Below are 17336 nucleotides of genomic sequence, written 5' to 3'. Positions count from 1 at the left end.
CAACAATAAATTTATGCAAATGCACTAAGGCACATTCTAAGGATGAAGTGAAGGCTATGGCAAAAAACATGCAGATGCTAGCTTATCAGGGTCTAGACCTAATTAAGGCCACAACCTTGGTTCTTTTCTGTCTTTTGTGTTGTCCTTTTGTTTTCCTAGTGCTGTTTTTTCCAGCAGTTCTATCTGTGACCTCTTGTGTTTCTTTTTGGAGGTCTGTTTTGTTTTTGTTCCTAAATGCTCTTTCTTCTCTGAAACTGTCCTTTTGTAATATGGTTTCAGGTCCTTAAAACCTGTTTTTACTTAATCAAAACAATAAATTTATGCAAACAAGAAACTTTTAGAGCGCAATTTTGATGAAGGTGAGTTGGTATATCTCAAGTTACAACCATATCGACAGTCTTCACTCAAAACATAGTGGAGCTAAAGAATTGAAGCCCCATTTCTATGGGCCTTATCAAAGTGTCAAAACAATTGGTGCAGCTGCTTATGAATTGGATTTACTAGAAGGCAATTGTATACATAATGTTTTTCATGTCTCTTGCCTTAAGAAGGCACTGGGTAAACAGGTGACCATCTCAAAAGAATTACCACCTTTGGATTCAGAAGGAAAATTGGAAGCCATACCTGAAATGGTTCTAGATATATGTGAAAGGCATTTGTGTAATTGGTCCATCAAGGAATATTTGATAAAATGGATGATGCTATATAGGAAGGCGAACAAATGCTATAACATCCATATTTACAGTTGCTTGTGGGCAAGCGACAAGCGAGAGGGAAGATTGGTAATGTACGCTCTAGAACTATATGATTGAAAATAAATTAAAGCATATATAATATATTAATTACTTTATATTAGTTTCACTTTTCATATTATGAACTAATATAAATTAATTAATAAGAAAAACAAACATTAGTTAAAATAATAAACTTGGAGAAATTTTAGTCATTCACGGGATTGCTACCTGATTACTCCAAAATAATTGTGTCGTCTGAATTGTCGAAAGGGTGAGGTGAATTATTCAATCTGTGAAGATTATCGAAGGTAGTCTTATTGCTTCCTTTCGTCAACTCTAGGTTGACCTAGTGGAATGCAGGAGAACGGTGTATTTCTAGAGTTCTTCAAACACATCCATTTCACTCATTGTCATATCTGTATGACTGGAATTGGATGCTTAACCAAACGGTGATTGGAGGATTGTCAGAACAATCTATTGGAAGGAAATATTCATACTACCGATCATCATAAGTTCATGAAATCAGAGTCAAATACCACCAAGCCGAGTCTAGAGAACACAAGAGATTCTATCTTCTAACTTGGTAGTAATTGCATATCCCAGGAAAGACTGAATCGTTGATTTGTCTGTAGCGGCAGGAGAGACAAATACTTGTCGGGGTAACAGAAGAAGAGGAACAATTAGAAATATTTCCCACTATTCAATTCTCTATAGCGGCAGAAGACTCACGCCCATGGCAGTAACTTATACCGTGGAAGGAGTCGGAGATCATCATGTGCAAGGTGTTTTGACTTTATCGAACCTGACAGAGGAACTCCGGGTGTGGCACTGTCAGTATGGTTCGTGGAAGATGCTGAACCAGATATTGAGGATTTCAATCGTCTGTCTTTGACGTGAATCAGATATCTATTTGCTGCTTTGGCTGGATCAAGGCAACAATACAGGTGCACTGTTTGCATTGATGTTATCTCATATCAGTAAGAACTTAAGTAATCAATATTTTCATGTCCAATTGTTAAGACGTCAGGCTGAAGAAATTGTATTCTGGTGTACTGAATTCATTATAATAACCATTATTTTCTGCCAATCATTATTGTATAAACTCTGTCAAGATAAATACAGGAATTGCACTCGTGGTTCCATTGATAAATTAGACCAGACATTAGTATTCGGCAATATATAATTACATCTGTGTATGAAATTACTACTGGAATTGCAGACAGAAATACACCCAGAACCCTGGAACTTTACATTAGATTTGCACCTTGACTTGAAACAACCTTGACATCCTTACTTGGATTTCAAACTTGAACCTCACGCCTCATGCTTAGCTTTCCATCTTCAGCTCCTGCCACTCTTATCCTATCATACAATGCCATGCATTAAAAATTTTAATGACTTGCTTCGTCTTAAAGTTTCAACATAATTTAAGGTAACATCAAATCTTAGTTCTAAACTAAATAAGCCTAAATAATGCAGCGAGAGCAAACTCTAAAACCTGATCATGAAATAAATGACAGTAATTAAAAACGGATTATTGGTTACATAGAAAATCCTTGCAAACTCATTCACCGTCATGAATTAATAGCATAACACATTACGCCAACCTTCCCAAGATAATTTTACCTTGTTGTGATGAGGAACTAAGGACCGTAGACTTCAAATCTGCAACTTTATGAGTTTGTAAGGGTCTGATATAAGACCAGATTGATGCCTGCTTAGTATATCAGCTCTATCAAAAGGATGCAATTCAATGTAATTGGCAGATCTTGGCCCATTTCAAGTCTGAAATGTGCTTAAGTGATTAAAATATGTGACTGCAACTGATATTCTCTCGAATCAATTCTCTTTGCATGTATTTTCCATGAAAATTGATGATTTTTTTCTTCCAGCCTCCCTGCGGATCAAATCCCTGCAACAGCTTGAAAACCTGCTCTTTGAAATGATTTTAACAATGTTTGGGTGTTGAACAACACCCAAACATAAATACTTTTTCTCCCCAAATTAGTTTTTCACAAATACTTTTGCTCTCCAAATTAATTTTTCACAAATACTTTTTGTCTCCAAATTAATTTTTCTCTTAGGCCAACTTTGTCTCACAAAATAGGGTTCAAAAAATTAAAACTTAATGGCCATATCGTCTCATTTAAAATTTAATGCTCGGCATTCAATACTCAGGTTTCTCCATTAAATTTGATCCACCTAGTCTGGTTGAATTTCAAATTTGTTCTTCTATGCTTAGATTGAAACCTTCTTGGGGAAGACAGATTAAATTTAAAGCCCCTCATAGCTAAGTCCGAGGCCACTGGAGATAGATCAAGGCTATAAGGTTTAATTGCACAGCCCTAGATGCATTTGATGAGTCCTCTCCTTATTGAAGTATGACCATATACATTTAGATTGAGGCAAAACACTTAAGAAATTGGACTGCAGGTTTGGGCTTTAGGCCCTTACTGTTAATTTTATACCAAAAATGAAGATAAGCAACAAAACAAAATAAGGAACAATAAGACAGCAAATACCCAGGGATAACCCTCCAACTTGAGGGAGAAAAACCCAGCCACAAATATATCACTTACATATATAAGAAAAGAGCAGAAGACTGAATTACAATTGAGTGAAACAGCAGGAAAACTGAAGCAATAATAATAGAACATCTCTCTCAATGGGAATATACAGGCCATAATCATTTTTCCTTAGTAACAATCTCCTTTAAGAAAAAGTATCAATCCATGTATACATGCAATGCCTTCTTGAAGAATATTAAACTTGTCTTGACCCGTCATGTCTTGACAATGAAGGGTCAGCCTCTTACAAAGAAATGACATTACAAAGTGAGGCACGTCTGTTGGTTTGGCTTAAATAAGATATTATTTGAAATGGTGTCACTCCACTTGAACTGACCCTATAATTTATTCATTTATTTTGAGTACAGGAGAGAAAGATAACTCCTGCCACTAAAACATCAACACTCTCTCTTAGCTATGGAGGTAGCTTTCCAGATATCCATGTCATGGAGTCTCTCAACATACACCCACAATGGCTACACCCATTTGTGGAAAAGAGTTTGTCCTGGAACCTCTCAACATGATAATGTCATGAAGTCGCTCAACAAGACATCCACCATGGCTACTCCCATGTGTGAAAAGAAGCATGTGCACAATTGCTCATCATGAAGTCATTCAACATGATGTCATCATCAAGTCTCTCAACATGGCATCCACCATGGCTACTCCCATGAGTGGAAAGAGAAACATCTCTCAGAGGGCTTTCCCCTTGTATTTCTCTTTGTTAAAGAAATCCACATTTTAATCACTGAGGATCACTGATGCTGAGACTCCCTCTCAACATGGGCAATATAATCCACAACACCAAGCTTGTCTCAAAAATGTACAAATCTCACTCAGGAGAGAGGCTTGGTGAGAATATCAGTTGTTTGTTCATTACTGCAGTATATTTAGTTGAATTGCTTTCCTTAGCACCATATCTCTGATGTAATGATATTTGATCTCTGCATGTTTTGTTCTATCATGAAACACTAGATTTACAAAGAGCTTCACACAGCTTTGATTATCACAATGAATCACGGTTGGCTCCAATGTTTCACCAAACAATCCTGCAAGGAGCTTTTGAAGTCACACTACTTCTCTAGTTTACACCTGCTTCAATATATTCAGCTTCTACCATGCTTTGTGTCATAGAGGTCTACTTCATACTACACCAGGAAATCATGGCAGACACCAAACTGAAGCAACATCCAGTGGTGTTTTTCCCATCAGTTACACTCCCAGCCGAATTAGAATTATAATCGTCTTGAAACTTAAAAACTTCACAGGAAGTATCTCAAGTTATATCTCATTGTGTCACGCAAGTATCTTAAGAATGCTTTGGTGCAACAAGATGAATATATCTTGGCTCACACATGAACTGACTGAGTGTTCACCAAATTACAAATATCCAATCTAGTATTGACTAGATACGTCAATGATCTAAAGCCATATCCCATTCTGTCATGCAAGTATCTTAAGAAATGTTTTGATGCAACTAGATGAATATATCTTGGCTCACACATGAATTGACTAAGAGCATTCACCGCATAACAAATATCTGGTCTAGTATCAACCAGATACATCAACAATCTAATCAATTGTTTGTACATGGTGGGATCTATCAAATCTGAGCTAGCTGCAAAATTTCTCCACTTCTTCAAATGTGTTTCCATCAGAAGTAGACATGGACTTGCAATCCATCATCCCAAATCTCTTCAAGAAATCTATGGCATATTTTCCTTGACTAAGAATAATCTCATTGGATCTTTGCCACAATTCCAGTCCTAGAAAGTAATGCATAAGACTGAAATTTTTCAATTCACACTAGGAGACTAATATTTTCTTGCATTTTAACATGAGATGGTCTTCTCCAATAAGAAATAAATCATCAACATAAAGAACCAATATTAAGGCCTCACCTTCAATTATCTTTAAGTAAAGATTGAAATCTGCATCATTCTTGAAGAATCCCAAGCTCATCAAGTATTGATCAAAACTTCCATACCACGCACGAGGTGCTTGCTTAAGGTCATACAATGCTTTCTTCAATCTACATACATGAGTCTCCTTCTCATGAATCACAAAACCATTTGGCTGTTTAATGAACACTTCTTCAATCACACCATTATGAAATGCAGTCTTTACATTCATTTGATGTAGCTTCCATCGTTTAGCTAATGCAATAGCAGTAATAGTCCTAGCAGATGTATAATGAGCAACAAGAGAAAATGTCTCTTCATAACCTATTTCCTCCTTCTGAGAGAATCCTCTTGCCACAAATCTTGTTTTGTACTTCTCAATACTCCCATCCATTACATGCTTGATCTTGAAAAGCCTCTTGGAAGACACAACTGATTTCCTTGCAAGCCTTGGTACTACATCCTAACATCATTCTTGATGATAGACTGATATTCTTTTGTCATAGCATCTCTACGCACTTGCTTATTGGATGCCTCCTCAAAGCTAGAAGGCTCGGACTCAATGATGTGACTCGTTAATGCTATATATCTCAGAAATTTCTCTAGTCTCTTGCTTTTTATAAAGGTGCCACAAAGATCTGCATACTTTTTTGTTTCTTGCATAGTATGTCCAGCCCATAGAGGTCTTTTTTCGATCTATAGAAATATTACTTGATCCATCAATTAGTTCTATAGGATCAACAGGATCAACAGACTATTTTGGTTCAGTAGACTCCCTCTGAATCTTAGGAGAATGATCAAGAAGAGTATCCATATCCTGAGATGTTTCCCATTCTTCGGTGTCTATCTCCATGTATGACCTTTTGATCTTTTGAAGGCTAAGGCTACTTCCTCTTCAAAAGTTACATTCCTACTGATCTCGATTTGTTTCTGCCCTAGGATAGAGATCCTATAGGCCTTTGAAGACTCACTATAACCCACAAATATTCATGTCTTGCTTGATAGTTCTAGTTTAGATCTTTTATCTTTAGGCACATGAATGTAAACAAGGCAACCAAAAATTCCTAAATGACTTACCTCGGGTTTCAAACCTATGAAGGCCTCTTCAGGAGTCATGTTTTCCAATATGTGATGACGGTTGTGCTTCTGAACATACACAACAATTTTGGAAGATTCTACCCAAAGAAAAGTTTGAAGATTTGATCATGAATCATAGCTTTGGCTGCCTCAACTTTGGATCTTTTCTTTCTTTCTGCAATTGCATTTTTCTGAGGGTTGTATGGAACATAGAGCTCCCTCTTGGTCCTTTTCTCAATGCAGAAATTTTGGAAACCTCCAGAATTAAATTCTACTCCATTATCAGATCTCAAAACCTTGATCCTTTTCCTAGACATGTTTTCAACTTAAGCATTGAATTTATAAAGTACTTCTTCAGACTCAGATTTCAAAAAGTAAATCCAAGTCATTTGAGAATAGTCATCAATGAAAATCACAAGGATGCCATAGGCATTGCTTCACATAAATTATAACAAGAAAGATCTAAAATTCCTTTTTGATCTAGTTTCACTAATGCAAAAGGACCTTTAACATTCTTACCCAATGCAAATCCTTTGCAAGTATCATCATGCTCCTGACTGAGCTTTGGAAAACCAGTAACCATCTTCTCCATGGATGGAAGAGCTCTAAAATGTAAGTGCGTAAGTCACCTATGCCATAGCTCACTTAAATGGATGGAGTCATACAATAATGCTTGAATTAGACAGATTTAAGTTTGTATAGTGTAGTGCCTCTCGTGTTTGCAGTCTGTACCTTGTCTATTTTTGATTCGAGAGATACTTGATACTCTTTTGATATTTGTACCTTGAGACGACCTGAGGGTCGAATGTTATATTTTGATTTCCGTACCATAGATGCTTTGTTACTATGCTATTCAGTTTATCATATTTGCATGTTGATGTTATTTTGAGATGACAGTAGATCTATGATAACTGATTATCTGGTGATATGATGTATTGGACCTATTTGTTGACTATGCTATGAGATGGATTCTATACTATGGTTATTTACTTCATTCTCGTCTTTTACGCTTTCTGCGAATGTGAGTGATGTAAATGGATTAAATAGGTATTTTAATACATGTTGCTTCGGCTATGATATTATTTGCCATTGCACTTGATCGTGTGTTTTAGTGTGCAGGAATTATATCCCTGGCAATGGCCTATGGAGTTAGTGATCCAGCTGTTCATATTTTGCCAATGTCGCTCCTATATGGTCGACGTATCCTTATTTATTTGTTTTATATTAAAAGACCTTTCGGTGATTAGTAAATCCGAACTCATTGCATTATGTGATTAGACCAGTGAACATGTCTGTGCATTTAGAAGTTCGCATTCTTCGCGAAAGTGTTAAGTGTTTTTCTGTAATTTTTGGGTTTTCGGGTTTTTAATCTTTTGGATTTAATTTCTAGCAGCTTTGCCTTAGGTGAATTTCCATTGCGGATAATAACCTGTTTTCGTTTGGGTTGTTTCGGAGTTTAACTACTCCAGCTAGCTATTTTCCATTATCAGCTATTCACTCAAAATGAATAAATATTGGAAAAGTGAATTCATTATTCACTTCTCACTTTTTGGAAAATTGAGTTTGGAGAGCAAATTTGGAAATCCTCTTCTGAAGGATTATTGTTTTGCTCGTTGCGGGAGTTGTGAGCGTGGGATCTTTGCGAGGTTTGTCCCATTGGATTCAGCTCGAGGAGTTCTCGCTTTGCCGAAAGTTTCACCAGTTTTGGCAGAGTATTTATTTTATTCTACGGGTTTCAATTTCGGCCCTTTTTGCTGTCAGGTAGGGCCTTCCCGTTTTAATGTTTTTTCTCTGTTTCTGCTTCCGTTTCTTGTAGCAATATGTTAGGAGGCTGTGAACTAGTGTTCCCCTGCGTTTCTGTTTGCTAGTTCTGCCCGGTTGGTCGGGTATGAACGTTTTACCTGTTTTTGAAATGGGGGTTTGGGTTTTTGGGCCGTTATGCTGGCCGTTTTTTGCATACGGTGTCCGTTTTCAATTATTTTTGGATTTTTGGGGTTTTTGAACCCAAAGGCCAAATGGGTTTTAATTTTGGAATTTTTCCAAAATTTGGGGTTTTTACCTCGTTTTGCGTGCCACCCTATTTTCTCGGATTTTCTTGGCACATTGTGGTTCGTGGACCTGGATGATCCATGTGGATACCAGTCCGAACACTTTTGCATCTTTTGTTGCATTGGGATGCGTGTAGCATCCGTCATCCCGATTATGTTTTCGGTCGATTGACTTTTGTTTGCATTCTCATCCTGTCCTTGTGTATGATCTCTGTGATGGTGGTGCGCCACCCACATGTATATTGTCGGGTGACCTGCGGGGCCCGATCTTCCGTGGTACTTCCGGAAGTTGTGATCATTGGGGTTGGGTTGGGAGTTTGCATGCCTTCGGGCACTCATCATTGGATGAGCATGGGTAGGGTAGGGTAGCATATGGAGGGGGCTTCTATCTTGTAACCTGGTGACTACTTCCCGATTGGCAGAGGAAGTTATATATAAGTGATAATTAAATTAAAACTTGGGGTGGTAATAACATTAAAGATAATAAATGGTACTTTTGTGTATTGGCCTTCCGTTGAGGGAGTTGAGCTACACAGTGTATTGGCCTTCCGTTGAGGGAGTTGAGCTACACAGATCCGAGCTTGGGCTTTGATGCCAAGCGACTCTCCATGATGTCAGTCCCTACGTAGTAGCCCATTGAGGTGTCTGACCAAGACCTGTAGTTTATGCATTGTCTTTGTCTTGGATTCAATCATCATACTGCTTGGCGTGTGTGTTAGCCATGGTTGTTGTTTTGTGTGTGTGTGGTTGGATCATTATCTCCATCAGCACGGCGGGTGTGGACCTATGGGTGCCACGTGGTTGGTAGGCGTAGCTACCTTCACCACTGCTAGGGACCGGTGTACAGACGGTCTTTTGTTCTAGCGTGATCGTTGATGGATGTGTCACTTGGTACTTCGGTATACGGAGTATGCTTCTTGTGATTTACGCTCTCATTATGATGTTATCATGCTTAGATGATGTTAGTTTTAACGCTTTCCTCATTATGATGATTAGCATGTAGTAGATGATGTTATCTGATTATAGGGTTATCTTATGTTACTACTAGCATGTTAGATTTCATTACTTTTATTGTAGCATGTTTAGTAGTGATGTCCCTATCACGACAGCACCGATGATCTAATCGGTGGCTTGGGATGTTATGCGCGGGGGATGGCTAGGGCCCACGATGGTTCTATGACGCCATTGACGGTTGGGAGGAACCGCGTACTTAGTTGGTTATTTTGCTTATTGCAGTGTTATCTATATTATTGCGATGTTATTTCAGTTGTCGTGATGTTTCCTTTCTGTACTTTCCCTTCTTTGTTTGATAGATGGTTAGATTTCGTTTTCTGTTACTCAATTTTGGCTCGAGTGTTTTGGCCTCGAGATGTGGATCCGGTACTCCCCGGTGTGGAGGTTCTTTTGTCGTTTTATCCCCATTTTTGAGTTTCTGTAAGTGTTTTTATTTTCTATGGGCGACATTTGTTCAGCATTGTGCGACACTGATAAAGTATCGCACGCCCATAGAAATAATGTCGCACGAAAATAAAAAGTGTCGCACGCAATACTGAAGAAGTGTCGTAAGACACTGGAAGAGTGTCGCACGGCTTTATGAGAAATGTCGCGCGATACTTTTCCAGTATCGCACGCCTTCTTGAGAAGTGTCGCACGCAGTAAGGGAGAAGTGTCGCCCTCCCTTAGTGAAAAGTGTCGCACGCCTTTTGGCAAAAACTTGCGCGTACCAACAACGGGCACTTTTTGTAGTGTTCTGATCTTTTTGAGAGTTGATCTGGATACCCTTTTGGGCGTTCTTCAAGCCTATGTTGTTGCATTTTGAATTCAGGAGGTTTCTTTTGAAATTTAGTTTTTGGGTTTCTGTTGTAGTCCTTTGGGGTTTAAAATATATCGTTTCCAACAGCGGGCACTTTTTGTAGTGTTCTGATCTTTTTGAGAGTTGATCTGGATACCCTTTTGGGCGTTCTTCAAGCCTATGTTGTTGCATTTTGAATTCAGGAGGTTTCTTTTGAAATTCAGTTTTTGGGTTTCTGTTGTAGTCCTTCGGGGTTTAAAATATATCGTTTAAGTATAAGTTGACGTATATTTAATTCCTTATACTTAAGTTGACGTATATTTAATATACTTAATTCCTTATACTTAAGTTGACGTATATTTAATATACTTAAGATATATTTTAATATATGCGACGATTCATTTGAGATGGGTTTCAGACCTCTACGAGCTAAGGTGTAGATTCTAAGATAAATCAGGGCTTCAGGATTTCAGACTTAGCCAGTTTCCAAGAGTCAGCTTATGTCCTTCAGCTTGGTAGCCTTTTGTGGTTTTCGTGATTGTGTTCTAGTTGGTAGTGGCGTTTGGAGATCCGTTGGTGCTTGGTTGTCTTTCAGTCTTCCGTTGCGATCTTTTGGTTTGTGTAGGTTGTATCATGTGCACTTACACTTGTAAAAAAAAAAAAAATATTCTGACTTGTTTTTCATCCTTGTTTCCAAGGATCTCCGGGCGGGGCATTACATATAGAGTCTCTTGATGAACACCAATCACATTGGTTGTTTTGATGCTAGAGTTCTTCAGCTAAGTAAGAACTTCCCTTCAGAAAATGCAACTCGATAACCCTCTATCCTCCAATGCTGAAATTGAGACCGGATTTCTTTGCTTCCTGGAACAAACAAGACATCACTCAAATGAAAGGCATGCCAAAATTTAGATAAGGGAGGTAGCCCCAGCACCTTTCACTAAATAAAAAGCATAATCTCCAATTATCACTTATAATTTGGTTTCTCTTTCTACCAAGTCAGAAAGATGCTCTCAACATCCTAAAATGTGACGTCAAGCACCATTGTCAATCAACCAAGTGTTACTATCAGTTGGAACATTGCTTAAAAGAGCTGAGATAAATAAAAATCCCCATGGGCTGTCACTAGATTCCTTTTGAGGTGACACCTAATCAACATCAACAGTAGTAGCATGACGTTTTGTTCTTGTTTTACAATCTTGAGCATGGTGACCATACGTGATACATCTGAAATACTGAATATGATAGAGATCCTTCTTCTTTGGTTCAAGAGCTGAATCTGAATTTCTATCTCTATTCCCCTCTTGAAATTTCCTTTTCTCCCTTCTCTAACTTTCCTTCTGAACGTTTGAGCAGCAAGAACATGACTTTCTTCATTGTGAGAGCTTCATTCATTTCCTCTTACTGCCAACCTGGATTCCTCCTGACTGCAATCAGGTCTAAGACAATCACACTTGGGTACTTTAGATCTTCCACAAATGCCTTGGATAAAGGACTCCCAAGATTGAGGAAGACCATTCATTGCCAACATAACTGAATCTCCATCTTCAGCTATATCTCCAATGGCATAAAGCTGATCTTTCAACTCAGTAGTCTTCATGAAGAAGAATATGACTGAATCTCCTTTAGCCATTTTTATATGGTGGAGCTGTTGTCTCAATGCAAGAGCTCTGCTGGTACTGTTGGTCTCAGCCAGCTCTTGAAGAGTCTTGAACATGACTTTGGTTAACTTCATCTTAGATACATTTGACACAAGATGATCCTTCACGGAATATATCAAAAATTTCCTAGCCTTAATCTCATTCTTATTCCATTGAGTTTTCTCAGCCTCATCGGATGGCTCGGGCATATCATTCTCCACGAAGTATCGAAGATCATTTTCTTCCAGTGTAATAAGAACTCTAAATGCTAAGAGAAGTTTGATACACCATCACACCTATCTTCAACCTTGAGTCCATTCAAAATCTTTGATGCTTAGATAGAATTACTTAGATGAGAAAAAGAGAAGAAGACTTCGCAGCTTGAATGAATATGACCCTGATCTTGCTTAAATTGCTATGATACCATGTTAATTTTATACCAGAAATGAAGATAAGCAGCAAAAAATAACAATAAACAATAAAACACAGTAAATACTTTAAGAAAACCCTCCAACTTCAGGGAGAAAAACCCGGCCACAAATATATGACTTATATATATAATGAAACAGTAGGGGAATGATATTACAATTTAGCCAAACACTAGGCCTAACTGAAGCAATAATAATAGCACCTCTCTCTCAATGTAAATAATCAATACTCCTTGGTAACGATCTCCTTTGAGCAAAAGTATCAATCTGTGTATACCTGTGGATGCCTTCTTGAAGAATATTAAACTTGTCTTGACCCTTCACTGTCTTGACAATGAAGGGTCAGTCTCTTACAAAGAAATGACATTACAAAGCAAGGCGAGACCTGTGTTGATTCGGCTTCAATAAGATGTTATTTGAAATGAAGCGTCACTCCACTTAAATCGGCCCATAAATTTATTTATTTATTTCAAATATAAAAGAGAAAGATAACTCCTGCCCCTATAACATCAACACTTACATTCGGAAATTAAGGCCACACTTTTTGAAATAAAGACCCACACATTTGGTTATTTGAATTATAGGCCCATACACTAGATACATAGGCCTACACATTGAGCAATTAAGCTACACACTAGAGATTTGGGTCCATGCATTTGAATAGGAGCCACAGCCACATTTAGGAGTACAGACCCATGCGTTTGATTTGGTCTTGCTCATACGTTTGATTACGAGGCCAGATTTAGGTCTGCATACTAATTCAAGGCCATATGCTAGAGGTTGAAAGCTGCATGTTAGGTGTATAGGACCAGATTTAGGGTCACTATCATCAAATTTAAGACCCATATGATCATATTGGGGGCCTAGCTTTGGAATTAAGGGTCACATGCTTGGTGTTGAGGCCCCATACATTTGGAATTAGGCCTATATTTTTGGAAATGAGGCCATAGGATCAGATTTAGGGCCCTAAATTTGAATTTGAGGGTCACACATTTAAGGCCCATGCTTATGGAAATGAGGCCATATGTTTGAGATTTAGAGCCTTATCCCTTTAATCAACCCAAGCCAATGCCTCAGTGCAAGGTTAAAATCAATGCCATTGTACCTAATTGGTTCTTACCTCACATTGAATGCTAGGCCCCACGACTGATTCAATTCACTTCTCAAACAATGCAGATAGTTGAGTTTGATTTGCAGTTGAAATCTTGAAGTGGAAACCACTGGTAGGTTAAGCAAATGTTAGAATCCAAGTGAAAACAACTACACACTTAGGCAAAATCATTAAACCTTCAGTGGAAACCACTAGAGAGTTAGGCAAAACCATTAATCAAAAAGCAGAAACCACCACAAATTAGGCAAAACCTGTATGCATCAAGTGGAAACCACTAATGACGTAGGAAAAATTTGAGATCTTTGAGTGGAAATGCAGGGCTACTTAGGTGAAACATGCAATAGCTTGGTGGAAATACACAGCACCTTAGGCAAGGTCTTGCAAATGTGAAGTGGAAAACATCACCCATCTAGGCAAAGTTGAAAATCAAAAGTGGAAATGAGGAGTGACTTAGGCAAGTGCATCTAATGATCAGTGGAAATCACAAAGGACTTAGACAAATACATACAAAGTGAAGTGAAAAATGACACTAACTTAGGCAAATGCTTGTGAAGTGCAGTGGAAATCACCACTTAGGCAAACATGTTGCACATGGTGGAAATTCAATCAACTTAGGTGAACCCACTTCAATTGTAAATCAAGCGATTAAGATCTGATTTTTTCATTTTTCAAGCTGGCATGGATTTGCAGTGTGCACCCTAGCTGGTATGTGTGCACCCTAGCTGGTATCCTCATAAATGTGCTTTATCCTCATCCATTAATTGCGACCAATCTTTTGATATCCCCACCAAATAGCAAATCCATATGGACCAGAATACTACCATGTCTGTTAAGCCTGATTTCACTAAGTTCAGTTTTTTACTAAGTCCAACCTCCTTCCTTGTCACGACTAAATCCTTGTCTTGCTCTCACTCACCAAAGCTCGGATTCTGAAAATGTTGCCAGTCTATCCAAAAACTAACACCTACAGAGAACTAAACTAAGGCCCGCAATGAAAAGAGGGAGCCCCAATGTTTCAAGAGGCAATGGTGTGAAGGCCTTCCAGCAATACCAAAGGTTAAAACTCCTGAAAGTAAATACTTGGCACATGATTTTTATTTTGGAACCTCTCCTCACCTATATTGCCATTACGTGAAGGCCATTTAAACTCTTCCACAACAAAGATCTAAATTCATTGGTTTCCAACTCTGTACTTCCATCAGTTCAATTGCTAACTTATACAAGATTCTTTAACCTGAAGTTAAAAGGGCTTGAAGTAAACTGACATAAGTATCACATTGATACTTCCGGTGAAATTTGGCTATACAGACAATGGTATTCTATTTTGCATGCATTACATACATTTTCCACTTCCATGTATTCCACATGTTGTGAAGTCTTAATCCTCGGCTCCATAGTCTTAGCAGCGTTTAATAGTGTCTACTCTTTCCTATGTTTTAATAATGGTTTTTTTGCTTTAGAGCCTAATTAGTCTTTACCAACAATACAAATTTGTATTCGTTATTTTCACAAAGTCTGACCTTTTTGTCATTAAATTGAACAACTCTAGGTTTTCCATACCCTTGTTTTTCTCCAACTGGTCAACTAAATTTGGCAGTGAGTCAAATGTGAGTATTTGTTGGCAAATTTCAGAAACACTTTATAACTTCATTGTATAATTTAAGCTACAAAACTTGACCAACAAACTGCACTGCTTTATTGATGATAGTTTGCTATTTGACATACATAGAATAGCTGCATACTTGATGTAGTGTATCATGTTGCCCAGATATGCTACTCTGGTCCAACAACAAAGATCTCTATACCTAGTTTATGTTAACTGCCGCTCAAATCAGATGACTCACTTCACTGAGATAGCATCTAAAAGAATTTAAGTGAGATTTTATGCTTTCGGTGAAGATTTATAATATGATATAATTTAGGTTGTCTGATTAGTTATTTTAGAGGTGTTTTCAGAAAAGGTGGGGAAACCCAACGATTAAATAATTGCTACCAAAACTTCCTTTTCCATTTGCATGGCTACTTAAGGCCATAAATATCTCTCTTACAATAAATTTACCAGTAAAGTTACTATATCGATGCTGTTTAATTTTAATTTAGAAACATCTATAGTTGTAGCGTACTTTGTCATGCGACTTCTTTCATGACTCTCTTGGATTTTCGCCAAATTAAAAAATTAGCACTATTTAAGAGTCTGATCAACTTGATTCATATTCGCATGCACATTTGGTTTCTCTTGGTTAGCTCTCCGCTTTCCACATGTTTAGAAAAATCATTTTTCATACCATTGTTTCAGGCATATGGGCATTTAATAGAAAAGAATGCATTATATATTAGCAGGAGACAATGTACTATTCATTCCATACTTATTAGTTAGCTGATATCTACAAGTTTCCTTAAAAACTTTCGACCAAATGGGGAACATAGATTTAAAAATGAATATTAAAGCTTAACTCCGTACGAACATCCCTATAATCGGATCTTTTACAGTAGAAACTGGACAACGGTGTCTAAAACAAAAGAACTTTTGAGAGAAACTACACAGAGCAAGAATTCAACTACCAATCCGTTATTTGAGACTATAAAGTATTATCCTAACCAATCACTAGCTAAAACAACACATTTCTGTTCTTTGCTATATTTTCTGAGCAGATTGTGTTACAATTTTTACATCAATGTTTCGCATCATCAGAATCAGAGAGCTAAAGGAAAAATTATAACACAATCTGCCCCGAATTCTAATGAAAAACTACTGTCTACAACATATTTCTGGTCCTGAAGCTAACTAATTAATTGTAAGAAACAGAGAATTTGATGAAATGCAGAATTACATTCAAAATAAGGATTGCAGAACAGAACATTCATCGAGTTTCAAAGACTCTTCTCTCTGGTTCATCAGCGAGATCCGCAAAATACCCAACTGCAAATCCATGTCCGTATCCAATGCCAATCCCACAGCCTGTACCATATCCAAAACCTAGTTTGAGACGACCATCAGAAGGTGAGAATCGTGGGCCCAAAAAGTCGCTTCCTGGAATCCCAAACCCCACCATGAGGCCAATACCGCAACCAACACCAGCTACGCCTACAGGTTCCTCTGAAACGATCCCACTCATCGCTTTCTGAAACCATGATGATTTCTCTTCATTAGTCTTCTTCAAAAAGGGAAACTCAAACCCATGTTTTTCTTCCTCGCCATTCCATCTTTCTTTGAGGGTTTTCAGAAAACCCTTTTCTTCCTCCTTTTTCTTGCCTTTCCATAACATCGTAACGGCTTCGAAGTGTGGTCTCAGATCGAACTGTGAAGGAGCTGGTGTATCTCGCTTTTTGTTGAATTGACTCATTGATACCTCTGCGCCGATGCCTCAGAAGAAAATTGAAACCCTTCTTCGGCAAGGAAACAAAACCTTCTCCTTCTTTTGGTTAAATTTCGATTTTTCAGTTTCAGATGCTATTTCTGTCTATTGTGTATTCATGTGGCTATAGCTGGGGTAACCATGTTCAAGTGAATTGATCTATATTTAAATTTCATGATCTTTATTTAAATTTCATTAATTGAAAATGCTTTATTAACGGTGGAAGGGTTTGCGTGTTCCTCGTCTTGAGTTCCATTATGTCCATCCAAGGCTCATCTTATCCCAGCACAAATCAAGTGGGTCCCTTCAAGTGAGGACTATTACAAAATTATTTTGATGGGTCTCTAGAAGAAATCCATGTAACTCTGGTTATGGTTATGGAATAGTCATTAGAAATTTTAAAAGTCGTATGTTTGCAGTAAAATCACCTCCTCTCCTTTCGGGCACTAATAACAATGTTGAGGCCCTAGCCTTGCTTTTTGGTTTGGAACTTGCAAAATGACAGTAACATCTAAGTTGCAGTTGAAGGGGATTTGGTTATTATTATCAATGCATGTATTAAATGACATGTGTATAATTGGTCCATTTAGTATATATTGCATCAAGTTTGGTCTTTTCTTGATTCAATTTTTGAATGTTACATTTTGTATACTTATAAAGAAGGAAACCTATTAGTTGATTG

At 37.7% G+C, this 17336-nt stretch overlaps 2 protein-coding genes across 2 annotated transcripts; both read right to left on the bottom strand.

The window, feature by feature from the left end:
* Positions 1–1847: 1847 nt before the first annotated feature.
* LOC149571412 (uncharacterized) lies at positions 1848–16830 on the bottom strand. Its single transcript, XM_089812936.1, has 2 exons — positions 16130–16830; positions 1848–2096 (listed from the first exon to the last, which is right to left on the bottom strand). The coding sequence occupies exon 1, from the start codon at positions 16640–16642 to the stop codon at positions 16160–16162; it is 483 nt and encodes a 160-aa protein (XP_089669062.1). The 5' UTR covers positions 16643–16830; the 3' UTR covers positions 1848–2096; positions 16130–16159.
* LOC149571413 (uncharacterized) lies at positions 11507–11968 on the bottom strand. Its single transcript, XM_089815691.1, has one exon. It carries the CDS (start codon positions 11966–11968, stop codon positions 11507–11509), a length of 462 nt encoding a protein of 153 aa, XP_089671817.1.
* Positions 16831–17336: the final 506 nt, after the last annotated feature.

The sequence above is a fragment of the Cupressus sempervirens genome, chromosome 2 (assembly GCF_028749045.1).
Source record: "Cupressus sempervirens isolate cs-2001-9-10 chromosome 2, ASM2874904v1, whole genome shotgun sequence".
Lineage (NCBI taxonomy): Eukaryota > Viridiplantae > Streptophyta > Pinopsida > Cupressales > Cupressaceae > Cupressus > Cupressus sempervirens.
Note: the sequence above shows the minus strand (reverse complement) of the source record. Positions and strands in the feature narration are given on the sequence as shown.